This window comes from Schistocerca serialis, chromosome 5 (assembly GCF_023864345.2).
Source record: "Schistocerca serialis cubense isolate TAMUIC-IGC-003099 chromosome 5, iqSchSeri2.2, whole genome shotgun sequence".
NCBI lineage: Eukaryota > Metazoa > Arthropoda > Insecta > Orthoptera > Acrididae > Schistocerca > Schistocerca serialis.
The window spans coordinates 477465352-477479818 of record NC_064642.1 but is presented as its reverse complement, the minus strand read 5'-3'; the positions used below and the strand labels follow the sequence as shown (position 1 = coordinate 477479818).

At 43.1% G+C, this 14467-nt stretch overlaps 1 protein-coding gene across 1 annotated transcript in view; it reads right to left on the bottom strand.

The window, feature by feature from the left end:
• LOC126482009 (opioid-binding protein/cell adhesion molecule homolog) overlaps positions 1-14467 on the bottom strand; it is a 361349-nt gene that overhangs the window by 96441 nt on the left and 250441 nt on the right. Inside the window, exon 4 of the mRNA XM_050105976.1 lies at positions 2792-2950. Within this exon, the coding sequence (XP_049961933.1) occupies positions 2792-2950 (159 nt within the window). The remainder of the gene's footprint in view (positions 1-2791; positions 2951-14467) is intronic.

Genomic DNA, 14467 nt, shown 5'->3' with positions numbered 1-14467 from the left:
TTTTTGCGTAAGCCATACGTGTCGGTTACAGTCAATCTTGCAGAGTGCCCTGCGCTACAGCACTACCAGGAAATAAAAACAGGTTTACTGTCTCCATGCAAAAAACTCTCCGAGCGCTTCTTTTGATGCCATCAGCCGGCAATCGAAACCATCATTATAGGAAACATAGTGGGGAGAAATATGAAAGAAGGCGAGGACAAAATATTCCACAAGCCGCGACATGGTCACGAGTAGAGCAGCGATCTAGAAATTGCAGAATACATTTCTCTGTTTTCGTCTCTGATCACAAATTTGTTAGATCCTCATACTACAGGTTTCGGTCAGCAAAGTTCGTCTTCAGATCTCTTTTAAAAACGGGGCATAGGATATCGTCAAAAGATAAACACAAAATCAGCTTAATATCGTCACACTTGTATGAAATATGGTATATACACTCATGTTCAGCAGAAACGACTATAAATAGGACATTTATATTCACAGGATATGTACATTAGTGTGTTATGCACAAATGATAACCATTTTCAACCTCGGTTCAGCATGTATCCTGTTGTATAGTAGGCACAGGATCCACCGCGCGCCCTGATGCATGATGGCATCGAGGCGTATGAGACGGGAATGGCGTTTTGTGGTATAGCGAACCATGCTCCATTCACCAGGTTCAAAGTTCATGTGCGGTGGTTCCCACTGGGTCACAGCGCTGCACCCGTCATTTCACCACATCCCACACCTTTTCAATTGGCGACAACCCCGGTCATCTAGCAGGCCAGGTCTAAACGTTGACATCCCGTGACACCAAGAAGGCACGTTTTCGTGAGGCACCGTACGGTCGTGCATTGTCTTGTTGAAAAATGGCGTGTGGGGTGTTGTGCAGAGAGGGTACTGTGGCGTCGATAGTAACGATGCCGCAACGTTGGTGCCCGCTCTCGTAAGTTGGGACTACGAGGGAAGACAAACTACGCCGACCACACCGCCCTCTGGCCGACGCTGTGGAGCTCAGCGAATGCCGTCTTGATTTCGCCCATTTCATCGAGAGCAAACGGCCTGGAAATATCGCTTCTACTACCGAGTGGGCTAGCTTGCTATTTAGACTTTGTATTAGTTACGTTCCGTTACAGTTTGGATAACAACGAGTATTTGTTAGTTTTGAGGTTATACAGACCAGTCATCGTAACTTCACAAGATTAGACATGGACTACAGCTTCACACCCACGTGCTCATCCTACCCAAAGTTATGTATGCATTTGATATTTACTCTATTAAAAGCGTTAAAGTAACATGCAATACCGAAGTGCTTCACCTCTCCTGCTCTTACTCTCTTCCTTCACTCTCGGCCTATATAACAGACGCAATTCACAGGAGCAGATCCACGCACCGCCTATCTAGGCGCGATACAAAAGGTGTGGCTACAGGTCGCAGGATGTCTTTCATGTACTGTGATTTGTAATTGTACGCAATAGCACTCCACACAATAAGGCCTTGAGATGGCGTTGTATGTCTTGAGAAAATGCAGTCATTGTGATGCCGCTCCCTCTGCCTGCGGCGAAACAAAATGCAGCCTTCATTTTCAAACAAACAGAACCTAGATCCTTCCGAAAACACTATCTCATGCCATTTCTATCGCCACTAATGGCGTTTTGTACACCATTGCCGTCTAGCACATTTCTGTACATTCGTGAAAGGTAAGCGGAGAAATGAACGACGCGCACGTTTTCCATGCCGTACTAAACGGCTACGGTCTGTCACCTCTGATAGCGTGCGAAGTGTTTCACTGTTTTACTCTTGCGACAGAGCCGAGGAGGACACAGATCTGTCCCACAGTGTCATTCGGACGAGGTATGAGTCTCCTCGTGGGTTGTCTAGGTGGTGTTACCTGACCCATCTCTTAGTTCAAAATGTTCAAATCTGTGTAAATTTCTAAGGGACCAAACAGCTGAGGTCATCGGTCCCTAGTCTTACACAATACGTAAACTACCTTATGCTAAGAGCAACACACACTCCCATGCCCGAGGGAGGACCCAAGACTCCGGGCGAAAGGCATCTCGTCGTGTTCTACGGCCTTCCGTGAACCATTCGGCACACATCCGTTGCACTGCCGAAATCCCACCAGAGCAGCAATTTCCCAGATGTATGCATCACATTCTCTCATGCCGGTAATGCGCCCTATTACAAACTCACTGTTTTGACGGTATGATTCGCTCATAAGTCTGCGATACATCCTGCAAGGTCTGCTCAAGTCTCACTGGCCCATTACCTAACGTTTATAGCGACAACGAGAGCCGCATGCACATTATACTGGAAGGTATAGTTGCCCACGGGCCGACTTGGTTCAAATGCTAATCACTTCTGCGGAACTAATGTACAAGACCTCTGAATATGAACGTCCTATCTCTATTCGTTCAATGTGTTCCGCTACTTTCTGCACATGAGTGTACTAGGCTACCGTGTCGGCGGAGTCGCCTCGTTAACAGCGCTGCTGCTCCTATTTGTCACGAATGGTGTCACACTGCACCCTCGTGTGCAGAGGAGTTGAGTACACGTCGCCGCAGAGCAGCGCAGGAGGGCATCACGCTGCCTACACAGACGGCGGCGCGTTCCCATTTGAGAGGCAGCTTGCGGACGCTGCCCATTTCGTTGCGAACACCTCATTAACGCGGCGCCGCAGCCGAGTGGTGCCGGCAGGGATAATCACTAAAGGACGCACTCGCCGTGAGGCGCGGGCGGCGCATGCGCGTTCACGGCCGAGCGGCGGCGCCTCAGACAGACAATTAGCGGCCGCCGGCTGGCTGGCTACCTTGTCCGCCGTCGGGCGCGGGGATGGGCTCGCCGCCCTCGCGCCGCCACGTGATGGTGGGCTGCGGCGAGCCGGTGGCGGCGCAGCGCAGCGTCACGTTGTCGCCCTCGCGCACCACCAGGTCCGTGCTCGTCGGCTGGTCCAGGATGTCGGGCGGCACTGCAACAACCGGACACTTGCCGTGCACTCTACCTCTCTAATAATGCCACTTTAACATTGTAAACTGAGGATGTGTTGGATGGCGATCACTTTGACTTCAGGAAAGGTAAAAGCACCGGAGAGGCAATTCTGACGTTGCGATTGATAGTGGAAGCAACACTAAAGAAAAATTGCGGTGTGCGTACTGTAAGACCTTCAGTACACACACCATCAGATTATTTGACTTGTCGCTAGTGACATTCGCTATTTTTGGCTTCATTAAAACAGCAAATAGTTAATACTTTCAGCCAGAAGGCAAATACTTGTTTATAAAGAATGATTACTGTTTAATAAGGCGTCGCATAGCGACGGTGGAATTTTTCTAAATAATGTAATTCGTCGTCTTTGGGCGGCAAAATAAACAGAAAAATACGGATAGATACGCGATCCTTCACTATTTTGTTCGCTGGAGAACAAATCAAGCCTTGAGCACTAAAGACTTGTACTGTTTTTCTTACGTAAGACGGACGCACATTTGTGGCGGTCTGATCTAATTTTTAACTAAATAAATAAAAACGTGTTCCGCCTGAGTGAAGTGTGAAAATAAGAACTGTTATAACTTATCGTGACGACGCACGAGCGACTCAAGAGGACAATGGCTATATAAAAGAGCGCTCAATGAACATGAAACGGACATAAAAATGTACCGTCATCGTAGTACTAAGCTTAAGGTACGATATATGTTTTAGTTATAATAAATATTTGTTCTGGAAATATTGGATCATTTAGCAGTGCTCATTCCTATCATAATCTCAGTATTATTTTCATTTTAATTATGCATTTTGCTAAGATTATAGACACCAAGATTAGCAGTCCTATGTGCGTGTTACATTGACAAGAAGAAAACTGTTTTATCGTCTTCTTGCATCAGCTTTAATATTGAATTTCCCTTTTGTGTGATGTTACAGTTGGTTTTGAGCCTTAAGAACTTTCTGGTCCCTTAGTAAATTGTTTATTCATAACAATAACTTCACAACCGGGTATGATCGTACCTAAGATCATGAAGTAATTAGAAAGGCGATAATGCAATTTCTTAATCAATAGCAAGCTAGCTGTGACTGCTTCAAGCCACGCGAAACTGCACTTAAAGACTATTCACATTTCATAATGCAATATTTTATGACAATGTTCAATCCATGATCCTTACGCCAATTGTGACTGATAAAAAAGTAAGCGAAATCTCAAATTCCAACTTTTCCATTGAATAACAAAATCACTTTTCTTTTGTTACATCAGACGCTCTAACGAAGTAGGCGAGTGTCAGCAATATGTCTCGTGGTCTTATCGTGGCGTGTTTATCTTCTGCCGTTAGGTCAGACCATAGAAATGCCACTTGCACGCTTAGAGTAGCAGATTGATGGTGACCAACTTTAAACAGAACTTGATTAGTTTTCACACACATTTATTAAAATAATAACAAGCATAAAAATTACTTAACCCGGTTCTGGATGCTATCTGACAATCTGAAGTTCCTTTGGTATTGGTGTGTTAATCTTATTCTCACAGATATCTCTGATACTTGACAAAAGTGTCTATACATTTATCTTCATGGCTGTGTACAGGAATATGGTAATCTTATTGGGTGCAGACTGAAACTTGACTATAGACTGGTACAGACAAATGTAGAACTCGTACAGACTGTTGCAGACAAATGCAGACTGGTACAGACTCATGCCGACTGACCAATCGGAGGTCTGTACACACGTCATAATATCTCGCGCGTTCATGTATCACTGCACGAGTGTGGTCCGCGAGGAGAAAAGGTTCTAAGTTAGCAGTAATCTCATTGGCGGCGTTACATATTAATACGCGGATCGGCGGAAGCAGAATTTGGTCCGTCTCTATGACAGCGCCATCTCGTAGTGCGGAGACGGACGAGCGCTGCGCCTGCGCTTTTGTGCTTAGCGGGGCGCGCTCTAGTGGGAAAGTTGTGTACGCGCTGACTACGCGGAACTATGTACACAACAAAAATCAAGACACATTTATAGAATTTGTAGACCTGTATAATGCGGTTGACAATGTGAAATGGTGCAAGATCTTCGAAATTATTAGAAAAATATGGATACGCTGTAGGAAGAGACAGGTATTATACAATATGTTCAAGAGTCAAGAGGGAATAATAAGAGTGGACGACCAAGAACGAAGTGCTCGGATTAGAAAAGGTGTAAGACAGGTATGTAGTCTTTCGCCCCTTACTGTTCAATCTCTACAGCGAAGAAGCAATGATGGAAATAAAATAAAGGCTCATGAGTGGAATTGAAATTCAAGGTGAAAGGATATCTGTGAGAAGAGTCGCTGATGACATTTCTGTCTGACAGAAAGTGAAGAAGAATTAGATCATCTGTTGACTGGAATGATGAGTCTGATTAGTATAGAATAAGTAATGAGAGCAAATCGAAGAAAGAGGAAAGTAATGAGAAGTAGAATAAATGACAACAGCGAGAAACTTAACATCACGATTGGTGCTTACGAATTAGATGAAGTTAAGGAATTCTACAACCCAGGAAGCATAACCAATGGTGGACGGAGGAAGGAGGACATCAAAAGCAGACTACCAATGGAGTGAATATCATTCCTGACCAAGAGAAATCTACTTATTAACATTAAACATACACCTTAACTTGAGGATGAAGTTTCTGAGAACGTACGTTTGGGAAACAGCATTTTATGGTAGTGAACATGGGCTGTTGGAAAAGAGAAGTGAATTGAAGCATTTGAGATATGGTTCTACAGACGAATGTTGAAAATTAGGTATACTGATAACATAAGGAGTGAGGAGGTTCTGCGCAGAATCGGAGAGGAAAAGAATATCTGGAAAACACTGACAAGGAGGAGGGGCAGGATGATAGAACATTTGTTAAGACTTGAGGGAATGACTTCTGTGGTAGTAGAGGGAGCTGTAGAGGGCAAGTACTGTAGAAGAAGACAGAGATTGGAATACTTTCAACAAATAATTGAGGACATAGGTTGCAAGTGCTACTCTGAGATGGAGAGAGGCATTCGTGGCGGGTCGCAACAAACCAGTCAGAGGGCTGAAAAGGAAAAGATATGCTCGAAGCTTGCAAAGTGTTTCTCGACGCGCTGTATTGCCGCGTGGTCTCGGGCGTATTGTCACGGTTCCCCCGTCGGAGGTTCGAGTCCTCCCTCGGGCATGGGTGTGTGTGTTGTCGTTAACTTAAGTTAGATTAAGGCGTGTGTACCCGTGGTCTAGGGGTAGCGTCTTTGATTCATAATGAAAATGTCTTCGGTCCCCGCCACAGCCTAAATTTTGGTAAATAATCAGCATTGGCGGCCGCAGACTTCTGGTATAAGAAGTCAGCCTCATTCTGCCAACGGCCTTGTCAAAAAGGGTGGAGGAGCGGATAGAGGTTCAGGGCACTCTCTTGTCCTAGGGGTGGGAAATTGCCCCTAAAGGCGGAAGAATCAGCAATGATCAACGACATGAGGATGCAGAAGGCAATGGAAACCACTGCATTAAAGACACGTAACGTGTATCCACAGGACATGTATTCGAAAAAGTGTCATGATGATCTCTCCATTGGCAAAAGATTCCGGAATAGTCCCCCATTCGGATCTCCGGGAGGGGACTGCCAAGGGGGACGTTACCATGAGAAAAAGATTGAATAATCAAAGAAAGGATAACGTTCTACGAGTCGGGGTGTGGAATGTCAAAAGCTTGAACGTGGTAGGGAAACTAGAAAATTTGAAAAGCGAAATGCAAAGGCTCAATCTAGATATAGTAGGGGTCAGTGAAGTGAAGTGGAAGGAAGACAAGGATTTCTGGTCAGATGAGTATTAGGTAATATTGACAGAAGCAGAAAATGGTATAACAGGTGTAGGATTCGTTATGAATAGGAAGGTAGGGCAGAGGGTGTGTTAACTGTCAACAGTTCAGTAACTAGGTTGTTCTAATCAGAATCGACAGCAGACCAACACCGACAACGATAGTTCAGGTATACATGCCGACGTCGCAAGCTGAAGATGAACAGATAGAGAAAGTGTATGAGGATATTGAAAGGGTAATGCAGTATGTAAAGGGACGCGAAAATCTAATAGTCATGGGCGACTGGAATGCAGTTGTAGGGGAAGGAGTAGAAGAAAAGGTTACGGGAGAATATGGGCTTGGGACGAGGAATGAAAGAGGAGAAAGACTAATTGAGTTCTGTAACAAGTTTCAGCTAGTAATAGCGAATGCCCTGTTCAAGAATCACAAGAAGAGGAGGTATACTTGGAAAAGGCCGGGAGATACGGGAAGGTTTCAATTAGATTACATCATGGTCAGACAGAGATTTCGAAATCAGATACTGGATTGTATAGCGTACCCAGGAGCAGATATAGACTCAGATCACAATATAGTAGTGATGAAGAGTAGGGTGAAGTTGAAGACATTAGTCAGGAAGAAACAATACGCAAAGAAGTGGTATACGGAAGTACTAAGGAATGACGAGATACGTTTGAAGTTCTCTAACGCTATAGATACAGCAATAAGGAATAGCGCAGTAGGCAGTACAGTTGAAGAGCAATGGACATCTCTAAAAAGGGCCATCACAGAAGTTGGGAAGGAAAACATAGGTACAAAGAAGGTAGCTGCGAAGAAACCATGGGTAACAGAAGAAATAATTCAGTTGACTGATGATAGGAAGAAGTACAAACATGTTCCGGGAAAATCAGGAATACAGAAATACAAGTCGCTGAGGAATGAAATAAATAGGAAGTGCAGGGAAGCTAAGACGAAATGGCTGCAGGAAAAATGTGAAGACATCGAAAAAGATATGATTGTCGGAAGGACAGACTCAGTATACAGAAAAGTCAAAACAACCTTTGGTGACATTAAAAGCAACGGTGGTAACATTAAGAGTGCAACGGGAATTCCACTGTTAAATGCAGAGGAGAGAGCACATAGGTGGAAAGAATACATTGAAAGCCTCTATGAGGGTGAAGATTTGTCTGATGTGATAGAAGAAGAAACAGGAGTCGATTTAGAAGAGATAGGGGATCCAGTATTAGAATCGGAATTTAAAAGAGCTTTGGAGGACTAACGGTCAAATAAGGCAGAAGGGATAGATAACATTACATCAGAATTTCTCAAATCATTGGGGGAAGTGGCAACAAAACGACTATTCACGTTGATGTGTAGAATATATGAGTCTGGCGATATACCATCTCACTTTCGGAAAAGCATCATCCACACAATTCACAAGACGGCAAGAGCTGACAAGTGCGAGAATTATCGCACAATCACCTTAACAGCTCATACATCGAAGCTGCTTACAAGAATAATATACAGAAGAATGGAAAAGAAAACTGAGAATGCGCTAGGTGACGATCAGTTTGGCTTTAGGAAAAGTAAAGGGACGAGAGAGGCAATTCTGATGTTACGGCTAATAATGGAAGCGAGGCTAAAGAAAAATCAAGACACTCTCATAGGATTGGTCGACCTGGAAAAAGCGTTCGACAATATAAAATGGTCCAAGCTGTTCGACATTCTGAAAAAAAGTAGGGGTAAGCTATAGGGAGAGACGGGTCATATACAATATGTACAACAACCAAGAGGGAATAATAAGAGTGGACGATCAAGAACGAAGTGCTCGTATTAAGAAGGGTGTAAGACAAGTCTGTAGCATTTCGCCCCTACTCTTCAATCTGTACATCGAGGAAGCAATGATGGAAATAAAAGAAAGGTTCAGGAGTGGAATTAAAATACAAGGTGAAAGAATATCAATGATACGATTCGCTGATGACATTGCTATCCTGAGTGAAAGTGAAGAAGAATTAAATGATTTGCTGAACAGTCTAATGGCTCAAATGGCTCTGAGCACATGGCTCTGAGCACTATGGGACTCAACTGCTGTGGTCATAAGTCCCCTAGAACTTAGAACTACTTAAACCCAACTAACCTAAGGACATCACACACATCCATGCCCGAGGCAGGATTCGAACCTGCGACTGTAGCGGTCGTGCGGTTCCAGACTGTAGCGCCTTTAACCGCTCGGCCACTCCGGCCGGCTGAACAGTCTAATGACTACACAGTATGGTTTGAGAGTAAATCGGAGAAAGACGAAGGTAATGAGAAGTAGTAGAAATGAGAACAGCGAGAAACTTAACATCAGGATTGATGGTCACGAAGTCAATGAAGTTAAGGAATTCCGCTACCTAGGCAGTAAAATAACCAATGACGGACGGGGCAAGGAGGACATCAAAAGCAGACTCGCTATGGCAAAAAAGGCATTTCTGGCCAAGTCTACTAATATCAAATACCGGCCTTAACTTGAGGAAGAAATTTCTGAGGATGTACGTCTGGAGTACAGTGTTGAATGGTGGTGAAACATGGACTGTGGGAAAACCGGTACAGAAGAGAATCGAAGCATTTGAGATGTGGTGCTATAGACGAATGTTGAAAATTAGGTGGACTGATAAGGTAAGGAATGAGGAGGTTCTACGCAGAATCGGAGAGGAAAGGAATATGTGGAAAACACTGATAAGGAGAAGGGACAGGATGATAGGACATCTGCTAAGACATGAGGGAATGACTTCCATGGTACTAGAGGGAGCTGTAGAGGGCAAAAACTGTATAGGAAGACAGAGATTGGAATACGTCAAGATAATAATTGAGGACGTAGGTTGCAAGTGCTACTCTGAGATGAAGAGGTTAGCACAGGAAAGGAATTCGTGGCGGGCCGCATCAAACCAGTCAGTAGACGGATGAAAAAAAAAAAAAAAAAAAGAAAAAAAACCCATAAGGACCGATGACCTCAGCAGTTTGGTCCCATAAGACCTTATCATAAATTTCGAAAAATTAAACTTTTGTCGGCAACCCCCTTGTACTCTTCAGGGGGTTATTGAGGTATCGACAGCCAGTACCCGAGCGAAGGAGTAGTTCTCCAGCCTACAGGTGTTGAGCCGATCTTTCCGTTAATCTCATAGCTATATCCTGGAGCGCATGCCCTCTAGTAAGACAGATAAGGTCGCCTGGTTCCCTACTCGCAGACATCAACACCAAAATCTGATGTTATAAGTTTGCTTCTGGAAAACACTGGCGTTGCCCATGTCTCAGGCGGCGCTGAAATCACCGCACATTTTGCTTATGCCGATCAAGTGTCCGAAAAGAGATTGGCGAATGTAACTTCAGCTCAGCCACTATTTAGTAGGTGGCACACTTCCAAGGCAGCAGTCCCGTACCTACCGGCTGACGAAAGTGACTGAAAGAATGATATCGACAAGTTCCAAGCAAGTTCTACCATGTTCTAGGAATACAAGATGTAAAGGCGTATAAGCGCAGATATTTCTCATCAATGATAAAATGTGCTGCAATTGTAAGAAATATTTATTTACAAAAAGGAAGGACAACTCGATTTCAGAACGTACGTCACATTTTCAGATGCATATTAAAATGCGAGTCCACAAAGGATGCATGACAGAGATTGTGGACTCACATTTCAATATGAACCTGAAGATCGGACATACAGCCGGAAAACATGTTGTGTTTTCCTTTTTAGAAATAAATAATTGCTACTACTACAGAAGATTTTTATATTTGATGATGAAAGCAGTTGTGGATGTCCTGTCAAGAGAAACGTGAGGCAGGTTTTTCTGTTGGTGGCTGAGGACTGTGTACTGAACAATATTACATCAGCATTTACATCATTTGCAAATTAATAATTATAGCTGTTATAAGCTGTGTACTTTTAGGTTGTGTAGTACCTCTGCATATGTATGGTACAAGCAAGCCATTAATGCTTATTATCCCTTGAGCAGCAGGTCAGGTGTAGCAGCGTAGATGTTGGACACAAAACGGTTACTGTATACTGACAGGCGTAAAGGTGCAATTACAAACACCCAGAAAACATCAGGTCGTCAAGTTTGTGACCGAGCGTCTAAGGCGCTGCAATCATGGACTATGCGGCAGGTCCCGGCGGAGGTTCGAGTCCTCCCTCGGGCATGGGTGTGTGTGTTTGTACCTAGGATAATTTAGGTTAAGTAGTGTGTAAGCTCAGGGACTGATGACCATAGCAGTTAAGTCCCATAAGAATTCACGCACATTTTTGAAATTTTGTAATGTGTTTGTGGCAAGACCGTTGGATGCAAGGAAAAAACAATCCATACACTAATTTGTGTACATATTAAGGTACTGCATAGAAAAATATTTGCAGTTATACCCATTACACCCCGTGTATACCACAAACATAGACAACATAGGAGAGCGCTGTCTCACCCTGCGATGGCCTCAACTCGCTTCTGGACTGGTATGGTGCAATAACTTTTAAAAAATCAACTGAGAAAATAGAATATAGCACAACTGCTAGTTACGTAGCAGCACTGGTTACAACAACACATAGCTGGTTACCTCCGCATTCTGCAAGCAACCAAGCTATGGTCCTTCAGGAAGCCATCGATCTACCATCACACTCTCATCGTCATCAAATGATTTGTGTGATTTTGCGTCTAAGTGACTATTTAAGTCTCTTAGGTTTTACTGTGTAAAAAATTTGTCATTTAGCTCTGTTGTTTGGACTTGGCATCTACGTGATAACTAATGGCCTTCTGTAATTCACATTCCAACTACTCACATTAATTAAACTATAGGCCCTGTGTTTCTTTTATGCTGTCACTAGTAGTTATCCGGCAACCTTTGGAGAACGTCACGGCTGGGTGACTGTCATCATAACACTCCTAAATGAGCTGTGACTGGAGGCTGTACGGATGGCTTAAAAGTGTGTGATTTTGCGACTCCTACTGCAGAGAAATTTGTAAAAGTTGTGCCAACCCTGCCCGGAAACACCATCTTGCTGAAAGCTCCATCAGCGGGGGCATAAAATAGCCAGTGAAAGCGACTACATTCTGCTCCTGATTCTTACTGGGTGGAATACCTAAAGGTCAAATAACCTCTTGGAGAGTTTCGGGAGTGCATAACATCATTCGTGCGATGCAGGAGTCTGTAACACCTCGGGTGAAGGTAGTGCTTTCGTAGTGTATTTCAGACGTAGGAAGAGAATTGTCGTTCCTCACCAACCGAAATAATTTTAGCAGCACGGAAAGTTTAGAGGTGTCGAAAGTGCGTTCCTGTGCGCAGGCGTCGATGTCGATTTGAAGTTTCTAGTGTTTTAGTTGTATTTTGCCAATGGATTGATCGGGCACGCGCTTGGAAGGGTAAACCAATACGTCGGACCGTGCAGCTAGGAGCTAGCTAGGCGTAAGTATTTCATTGAAGTAAACGGACCTGCCGATACTTGATAGAAGCAGATAGATTCCATTTGCAGTCAGGGATTAACACCGCAAACAGATAAGTATCAGTCTGTATTGTATTGCCAATCTACCTAGACTTCAGCTACGTATAGCCACCATCAGCGTGTTTAGTAGCAGGTTATGCAGACAAGGAAAGCACATACGTACACATGTTGCTAAAACGTCCATAAACATTAAACAGTCCATACCTCAGTTCACACTCACACAGACGTATGAATTGAGCTATGGGCAGTTTATGACCATTTTGTCATGTGTATACTTACTTTCTGGGTCTAAAATCACTACTAAACGATTCGATTATAGTTGTAATGTAGCCGAAATCCAGCTCAATGTGCAAAAAAATACACGTGATACGCGACTGTTTATCGTGTTCATTCCTGATTATACACTGAAGAGATAGAGAAACTGGTAAACCTGCCTAATATCGTGTAGGGCCCCAGCGAACACGCAGAATTGTCGCAAAACGCCATATTATGGACTCGACTAGTGTTTGAAGTAGTTCTGGAGGAAACTGACACCATGAATCCTGAAAGGCTTTCCAGACATCCGTAAGAGTACGAGAGAGTGGAGATCTCTTCTGAATAGCACTTTGCAAGATATGCTCAATGATGTTATGTCTAGGGAATTTGGTGGCCAGCGGAAGTGTTTAAGGGGAGTTGGAATGCCGGAAAATGGAAAAAATTCACATTTTCAGTTTTTAACCTTATAACTTAATTTGAAATTTTCTGCTTAAAATGGTGCAAAATTTGTTAAGAAATTCCAATTGGAAGTATTTTTATTTAATTTTTCAAAATTACATGTGCGCCCAGCAAAGTTACCCATCTTGTGATTTGTACACATTTAAATCTTCGCATTTCCGAAAACATTACATATAGAAGGCTGTGGATTTCACTCTTCAGTTGTAGAATCTTTGATCCTTCCATAGGTACCATTGTTTTTACGACTAGCTGTGTTTATTGTTCAGTTTTTGATCTGTGAGTGTTTGTTTTGAGCCTCGAGTTTAGTTTGTCGCTCATTTGGAGTTTGTTATCTGTCTTGTTTTGACTTTCAGTGGTGAGTGCGTAGTTTCTACGATGCCTAGGAGTGCATCATTATTTAAAAAGCGAAAGTTTCGCGGTAATAGATTTACAAATAACGTTTGTTCAAGTGATTCTGCTTCAGCACCTGTTGATGCTGGTGAAAGTTCTGACGTTTGTACAGCTGAGATGTGTGAAGGAGACACGCCCACCAGTGCATCAAAAAAGAAGTTATCAAACTGTGCAAGTGAAATTACAGATGAAGCTTCTAATGAACAATATGTTTTAGTCGACTTTCCTGTTTTTACTGAGTTTATGAAGAAATGTTTGTGTTGTAATCTTTGTGGAGGTTCTTTTGATATGAACATAACAAAATCTATAGGACTTTCCTGCAAAATTGCTATAGTTTGTGCCAGTTGTGAAAATGAGACCTGTTTTTGGAGCTCTAAAACATGCAGTAGCAATTTGTTTGAGAGTAATATCAGGCTAATGTATGCAATGAGAGCAATTGGTAAAGGACATACTGCTGCTCAAACATTTTGTGCCATAATGAATCTTCCACCTCCACCTGCTAAAATTGACAATTACACTGAAGTGATAGGAGATGCTGTTCAGTCTGTAGCAGATTTATCAATGAAAGCTGCTGCCAGTGAAGCAAAATATATAAATGAAGGAAACCCAGATATCCCTGTTGCTTTTGATGGAACCTGGCAGAAAAGGGGTCACACATCCAAAAATGCTGTTGCTACTGTTACTAGTGTGGACAGCGGTAAAGTTTTGGACTATGAAGTGCTCACTAAACATTGTTACCATTGTGCATCTGGTAAGATAGAAGCAGCTCACATATGTAGCAAGAATTATGAAGGTACGAGTGGAGGCATGGAGGCTGCCGCTGCTGTGAAAATGTTTAGCAGATCAGAAAAAGAACGGGGAGTATTTTACACAAAATTCCTTGGAGATGGGGACTCCAAGGCATACAAAAGTGTTACAGAATCCATGCCATATGTCAATAAGACAATAACTAAACTAGAATGTGTCGGTCATGTTCAGAAACGAATGGGCACTCGTCTAAGGAAACTGAAACAGAATCTGAAGGACAAAATTTTGTCAGATGGTAAAACCATTAGAGGTCGCCTGTCAGATAAAATTATAAATGAATTACAACAATACTATGGTATGGCAATAAGAAATAATGCAAATAATTTGCAGGAAATGAGAC